This window comes from Magnolia sinica, chromosome 16, assembly GCF_029962835.1.
Source record: "Magnolia sinica isolate HGM2019 chromosome 16, MsV1, whole genome shotgun sequence".
In the NCBI taxonomy this organism is placed as follows: Eukaryota; Viridiplantae; Streptophyta; class Magnoliopsida; order Magnoliales; family Magnoliaceae; genus Magnolia; species Magnolia sinica.
Window position 1 is genome coordinate 39,461,583 of NC_080588.1, and position 7,114 is coordinate 39,468,696.

The following is a 7,114-nucleotide window of genomic DNA, read 5'->3' on the forward strand; positions in this document are numbered from 1 at the left end:
TGTTATTTTTTGTAGGTTGTAGACAAAAATGGATGATGACTAAATGGGAGGATTTTTTATTAAGTATTTGGAACTAAATGGTTTCAAACTTTTGAATTGAGTTAAACACATTTAAACGGTTTATTTTTATCCTAGTTTAATCATAGAGGGCACATCTAAACTCATTTAATCTCTTCTATTTTATTTATGGTAGCTCTATTTACTGTAGTCTAGATATCATCATCGATCAGCTAGTTTTGACCATCCAACCAATGTTTACTCACATTAAAGTTCACAATTATGAGAGGTGGGTCCACAGTTATAGACACCCAATACTCTATTTTGAAATTTGCGCAATACATTTGAGCTCATCCAATTGTAGGGCGGCACGCACTAGGAACCTTCAGGTTCTATTTATGAACACAGGATGCATTTTGAAAAGGATAAAGCATTAGCTCGATGATTCTAGCCTGTGTTGATTGGTGAGTAAAGTTGCATATAAGTCTTAGGCTCCATTTGGTCATCACATTAATCTTTATGAATATAATTTTTTCTCAAACCAAATGGAGCTTAAGCCATTTTTTAACTCTGCCAATGCAACTTCTTGCATTGCAGGTCCCAAGCTCGGGTAAGGGAGGAGGGAAAAGGGCGTTAAGGTGAGTTGTGTAATTGTCTTCCATTTTATTTTACATACAACGTTAATACACACAAAATAATCCAAGAGCTGACTCTCTTTTGCATGTTGAGATCAATCCGAGGCCATGACAATGCCAAGAACAACCACCTAGTGACTTCTCTATTGCTCAGTTCTGGTTTCTGGAGCGACTACTTGTTGTCCATGGGCACTAGTGCTATAAGAGGATTACCCAAATGGTAAGAACTACAAAATCCCTTCTTTCTCTTTCCTTTTCTTGAAAGAAAAAGTATTGTATAATGCTTCTAGATTCTTACATATATTCCCTTCTTCCATGTTAAGGGCCTATTGTTACCACAATCCGAACTTTACTGACACCTCATCCAATGAAGGAACTTTAAGTAAAGGTGAGTAGTCCCACCTTTTTATTTTGTGATATATTCTATGGTCCATGTGACATTTCCCCAACAAGATTTATATGTTTTTATACTCCAACAATAAACTACATCGTTCCACCTGATCTTTATTGAAGAAGAACTGAAATTTACAGCCATTTAGGCAGGCCCCAACAAAAAGGTTCTAGGCCCTGCCTATCATATAGGACAACTACACCTATCTATACAGGAAAACAGAACAGAAGCCAAATTTGACGGGCCCTGCCTATCATATAGGACAACTACTCATCACATGCATATGATGAGTCAACTTGACTCATCATATGCATGTGAGTCATTTCTTGTGATTTCATGATAGAGTTCACCCTTTTGAGGACTCACATCTTCCACAAAAGTGACACATGAGAGGAAAATAGAAATGTTAAATGTTAAGTGCATATGACATTTCTCTAACAATAGCAACAACTATAGCAATGTGACAATTTTGTTGTTCTAATTTGGAGGTGGTATTGATTCTAGCATTTTTATTTTTATTTTGCTATTTAATCATGTTCATGTAGTGGGACAAGATTGAAGACAAGTACGCAGTGACTATGCTTGCATTAGCTGTAGCCATCGCATTGTGGCTCTCGGCAGGTTTGATCTTGGTGAGGACATGTGTCAATGCCCTTGTTTAATGTCATAGTTTGTTTTCTCCTATTGCAATATATATATATATATATATATATATATATATATATATATATCTATATATACATATATATAGATATATATATATATATATCTATATATATATATATAAGAAAAAAAATCTCTTTTTATTACTGACAAAGCCTGTAATTTATTTATATGTGTTCATATCTAAATCCTTCTCATTTCATTTTTTAGAGAAATGCTTCAGTGCTTGCAGAGAGCCCTATAAGTTATAAGTGCTTCTACTTGCAGTGGTTGACAGTGATCAATTGAACTATCCATTAAGTCCATGACACTTTTCATGGGATACTAAAATATGATGATCCAATCAATCCTTGATTTGACCTTATTTTATATAACCATCCTTTTTTCCAAGCTATGGATGATTTTGATCATATGATGTCCAACACATGAATCATAAGCAATCAGCAATGATGATCAACACTGATTAGGCCTATTTTTGTGTAAATGATGTTGACCGTCCATATTAAAGGCCATTGATCAAATGGTTGGGTATTGGTCGAATTATGTAATCTTTTCCCATAAAAAATGAGTTGGACCTAATGAACAGACTAGATCAATGAATCGACCTATGTTAGTGTCCCCATAAGAACACTCTATAACTTGTTGTGCTAAGAAAGCATTAGAGCATCTCTTCATATTCTAAATGTAGTTTTCCTGATAGATGTTACTTTCTAATGCAGGCAATCAATAGGCTTCCTTTAGTACCTGGCATTCTTGAACTCATAGGAATCGGTTATACAGGGGTATGTTGTAATGTACTATGCTATCCCTAGAAGAAATGCATCCCACTAAAAACCATTTTTAGTTCTCATGTTTCTTTCAGGTTTCTAAGACTAATCTTGTGCGTTATACACACTAATGTGTATATGAGTTTTATGGTGGAAATGATGTGGGCTTATCTTCCTCTTTTGTGGTCTCTTATAAAACCAATATCTCTTAAAATTTGCATTGATGAAAATTGAATTTGTTGTATGCTAAAATACCAGCCACACATAAGAAGAGAGAGAGAGAGGGCAGTATGGGGTACCAAACCAACTACATATATAGGCGTGTTAGATCAATGCATGGAACTAAATGTCTTTAAATACATCTGATTCATTATTCAGTCCCAACTTGTTCGACAGGTACTTCATCAAACAACCCAATAGTCATCCTTCCATCTCTGTGATTAAAAAAAATTAAAAAAAATTCTTTCTTATTCATACATTTCATCAAATTCATGTACTATGCACATACAAGATTCTCAAGTAGCTCTTGGGTATCTGAGGCAAAAACGGTTCTTTCTCTCTGCATTGACAAATCAAGTACAATCAATTACAATCTAATATCAAATCCTCAAAAACAAATTTAAAGAAAGTAAAAAAAAAAAAGAAAAAAGAAAATCCAACTTGGGTTTTTGTTATCATTATTTTTGTAAAGAATACTTGAATTATTTTCGATCCAAACCACTTGGAAACTCAAAAACTGTCTGAACCATTGTGAGTTGTCTGTTGAACCGTTAAAAAGTTGTACAAACTACAGTTGAACATGTATGAACTGTTAGGTTTTACCATAATTACATATTTAAACACATGTAAATCTATGGACATGGGGATGATATCACAGTTCAAGCTGGTGGTTGAAATTGCAGGGTGACCAATTTGATCTCCAGCTTTTTTTTTCTTTTCTTGTTAAAAGCATTGATTTGTAATGCAGCATTCTCATTTGTTGCAACACATTGTTATACCTCTTCAGCACCTTGTAAGCTTTGGTCTTAACCTTGTCAGCCGAGCTTTCGAATTTCAGGTATGTAAACATGTAACTTAACAAAGCAATGTACCCTAAAATCCATATCTGTAGGATCTGTGATGGGACTGTGCACATCTGTATCTGCAATTTGTCTCCTGTCATCATCATCATCTCAATTTTCTCCAATTCGTGGTTGGATTTCAAATGATATATTGGCAAAAGTTCTACAGTTGGCTGTCCACTGGACATCAACCCTCTCTTTTACTGAACTTGTTGCGACAAAGGCTAGTGGTTTAATGCCTTCAATATAGTTCCTGAGTTTGTTGAATCTAGTTGAGGCCTTCTAGAAACAAGATGTGTTTATGTGAAAGCATTGACTGTTTGGCTATTGCTTCTCATTCTTACACCTGATGCAATCTTTCTTATACTGGAGTATTTTGTTATGTTGTATGATGGTGACATTTAGTAGTTTTTGAGGTTTGAGATTCTGTCCAATGCGAGTTTAATTTTTGTAAATTAAAAGCATAGTTTGTTGAGACTATGTATACAACTGAATTTGCTGCAATTTTGTCATTTTGAACTTGTGTGGAAATGTTTATGCCATCATTATTTGCTGTCATTTTGTGGAGCTTTATTTTTAAAAGCTTCAATTTATCAACGTTAGTTTGTTTATCTTATGGATTGTTGTGCTATGCTAGCATTCAAACAACAGACCTCAAGATAACTGAGGAACTTTTCCATTCCCATATGAGTTGAGTCAGATTGTGAATATTTTCCACCATTTTTTTTTGTTTGGTTTTAGCATTGCATTGTTTTGAATGGTACTCATGTTGGTATGTGCATTTTGGAAGTTGGATGGGTAATGACCATCATCCAAATCATTCATAACAAATGAGTGTCATATACATGTCTTTAAGTTTGCCGAGTAAATTTTCCATGAATGCTTCAGCATATCAAGCTCATGGACTTGACATGGATATGTTTGATGTGATGTGACCCAGGTGTGGAACCATCTGTCCATTCCAATGTTACCAAGATCACCAACCCACCTCATTCTTTTGAGAAAAAAGAAAAAGAAAAAGAAAAAAAAAAGGCAACACTAGTTAGCCATGAATTGTCCGTCATATGGAAATTTTGATTTCATATGCCTTTGGAGGATCACTTTGATTGCGTGATCATCAACACAAGATTAGTAGCTACCAAAATGTACAGCCTATATCAAATTTAAGCAATTTATCATGTCCTTTAATATATCACTATCATTGGATGATCTAACCTGGCTAATGATGAACATCAAAGTTCCAGAGGAAAGCTAATGTTGTATTGGAACCTCATCTGCATTTTGTGGAAGCAGAGCCGTTTGGCATGAGGCATAAAGTCCAGATGGCAGAATGTACTGATAGGAAGCGGGTCAAACTGGCCATTTTTGGACTATGCCCACCTGATTTTTGTTGTTGTATTTTTATTTTTATTTTTAAATTTACTCAGACCAATTTGTTGAATCTTTAGTCGAGTTCTGTGGATGACTCGTGGGACCATGGCACTAGACCAGATTGGGCTCAACAGCTTCTTTATTTCATGTGATTTGCCCTGAGGATCAACCACCATTGGTTTTTGTCGAGTGTTTCTAGCATTGTATACAGATTCTATTCTCGACCACACTGTTTTCATATAGTGAAACCAGGGAACTCAGAATTTATACACGAATTAATACCTTGCGACTTTGCTTTATGAACTGCAGGCTACAATAGGCATTGATTTCATGTCAAAGACTATGTACCTTGAAGATTGGACAGTTCGTTTACAGCTTTGGTAGGATATCTTTCTTTCCTATTAGTCTGCATTTGTAGCCACATTTCCAAGCTCCCTCATTTAGTTTTCCCAGTTGCACGAAAAGCTATTGTCTATGCTCCAAAACTCATGGGAAATGAGAGCTTTGGTGTGGAGTAGAAATGAGAAGACAGTGATGCCAACAAAATGTGGGTCCAATGCTGCAAAAATGTGGAAAATGCTTTTATCATATTTGTTGTTTCTGTTCGTAGGTTATGGTTCACCCAGTGAATAAATTCTAACCTGCTAAGTGCATGGGTTATGGTCTACATGCAATCCGTGAGTTATTTACTACATTTAAAAAAGCAGGTGTTTTGTGCAGAGGTTTGTGGGGTATGTCCTAAATCTGGGTTTCTTAAGGGCTTTTTGGGGCAGAAATCTGTGGAGAGCTCCACCTCGAGATTTGCTTGAAGGACTTGCAGGAAGATTTCATGGGCGGGGCTGAGATTCTTGTTTCGGATCCTGTTGTCTTTTTCCGTGAGACGGTGCTTGAGAAGTCAGTCAGGACTGTAATGAGCAAGTCCCTTAACAAGCACAATCGTCTCTACACGGAGGCTCGTCCCTTGGAAGATGGGCTTGTTGAGCCATTGACGAGGGGTGTATCGGCCCTAGGGATGACCTAAAAGCCCGCTCAAAGATCCTATCTGAAGAGTTTAGGTGGGACAAGGATCTTGCCAAGAAGATCTAGTGTTTTAGACTCGAAACTACTAGCCCAAATATGGTTGTTGACATGTGCAAGGGAGTTCAGTACCTGAATGAAATCAAGGATTCTATTGTGGCTGGGTTCCAATGGGTATCAAAGGAAGGAGCATTGGATGAAGAAAACATGTGGGGCATATGCTTTGAGGTCTGTGACGTTGTTCTTCATGCTGATGCAATCCACAGGGGCGGTGGACAGATCATCTCGACAGCAAGAAGGGTCATATATGCCTCCCAGCTGACTGCGAAACCCAGGCTTTTGGAGCCTGTCTATTTGGTGGAGATATAGGCACCTGAACAAGCGCTCGGTGGCATCTATGGTGTCTTGAACCAGAAGCGTGGTCATGTCTTTGAGGAAATGCAGAGGCCTGGCATGCCGCTCTACAACATCAAGGTGTACCTACCTGTCATTGACTCATTTAGGTTCTGAGGGACTTTGAGGGTAGCAACATCTGGATAGGCCTTCCCACAGTGCGTGTTTGATCACTGGGACATGATGTCGTCTAATCCAATGGAGGCAGGATTGCAGGCGGGGCAGTTGGTAGCTGATATCCGAAAGAGGAAGGGTCTGAAGGAGCAGATGACACCTCTTTCTGAATTCGAGGACAAGCTCCGAGGCGTCTGATTGGCAATGGAGAGATTCAAGTAATAGGTAAGTTGGTGTCCATTTTCTCTTCTTTTTTTGGTTTTTGTTCTTGTTTGGTTCAGATGTTGCCAGTCTCTGTTGGCTAAGTGGTTTTTTTTTATCCAGAGTTTCCTCTGTCTACATGTTCTAAGGGGATGAGGATATATACTCTGTTTCACCTAACTTTTTAAATTTTTTTTTTTTAATTTGTGATTCTGTTTTGAAAGGGATTCTCGAAGCTGACTCCAAATACCTGGGACAAGTCTGAGGTGATGATGATGTTGAATTGGATATTATTGCTGATATGCAAATGCATACGCTGCTGATCAAATTAGCCGGGACAGTGATTTGACTTTTTTTAAAAAAATAAAAATAATGATGACAACTCTACCATGATGCTGGTGACGACCCATGTAAATGCTGTATATTTCTTTTTCAAATTCCTTCAGCATAGTTGATGGCATATAATATACCGTTTCTGCTTTTATAGAATCTTAAGTCTCAGGT

General features: G+C 37.2%; 1 protein-coding gene and 1 pseudogene across 3 annotated transcripts; both read left to right on the forward strand.

Annotated features, from left to right (window-relative positions):
• Nucleotides 1-362: 362 nt before the first annotated feature.
• On the forward strand, nucleotides 363-3,733 carry LOC131229177 (protein CURVATURE THYLAKOID 1B, chloroplastic-like). 3 transcript variants are annotated; one of them, XR_009163201.1, is made up of 5 exons: nucleotides 363-461; nucleotides 595-635; nucleotides 727-1,020; nucleotides 1,569-1,655; nucleotides 2,406-3,409. XR_009163201.1 is itself a non-coding variant. In XM_058225066.1 (3 exons), the coding sequence occupies exons 1-3, from the start codon at nucleotides 1,602-1,604 to the stop codon at nucleotides 3,529-3,531; spliced, it is 228 nt and encodes a 75-aa protein (XP_058081049.1). In that variant the 5' UTR covers nucleotides 1,384-1,601; the 3' UTR covers nucleotides 3,532-3,733. The 3 variants fall into 3 exon arrangements, 1 of the variants encoding a protein (XP_058081049.1); XR_009163202.1 differs by having other exon boundaries at nucleotides 1,569-1,644; XM_058225066.1 differs by lacking the exons at nucleotides 363-461; nucleotides 595-635; nucleotides 727-1,020 and adding an exon at nucleotides 3,421-3,733 and having other exon boundaries at nucleotides 1,384-1,655; nucleotides 2,406-2,468.
• Nucleotides 3,734-5,537: 1,804 nt separating this feature from the next.
• On the forward strand, nucleotides 5,538-6,777 carry LOC131228808 (elongation factor 2-like; annotated as a pseudogene).
• The last annotated feature ends 337 nt before the right edge of the window (nucleotides 6,778-7,114 follow it).

Coding starts and splice junctions, on each gene's coding strand:
- LOC131229177 (XM_058225066.1), top strand. CDS start 1,602: ATGCTTGCATTAGCTGTAGCCATCGCATTGTGGCTCTCGGCAGGTTTG. Junction 1,656..2,405: donor TCTCGGCAGGTTTGATCTTG/GTGAGGACATGT, acceptor TTTCTAATGCAG/GCAATCAATAGGCTTCCTTT. Junction 2,469..3,420: donor TAGGAATCGGTTATACAGGG/GTATGTTGTAAT, acceptor TTTGTAATGCAG/CATTCTCATTTGTTGCAACA.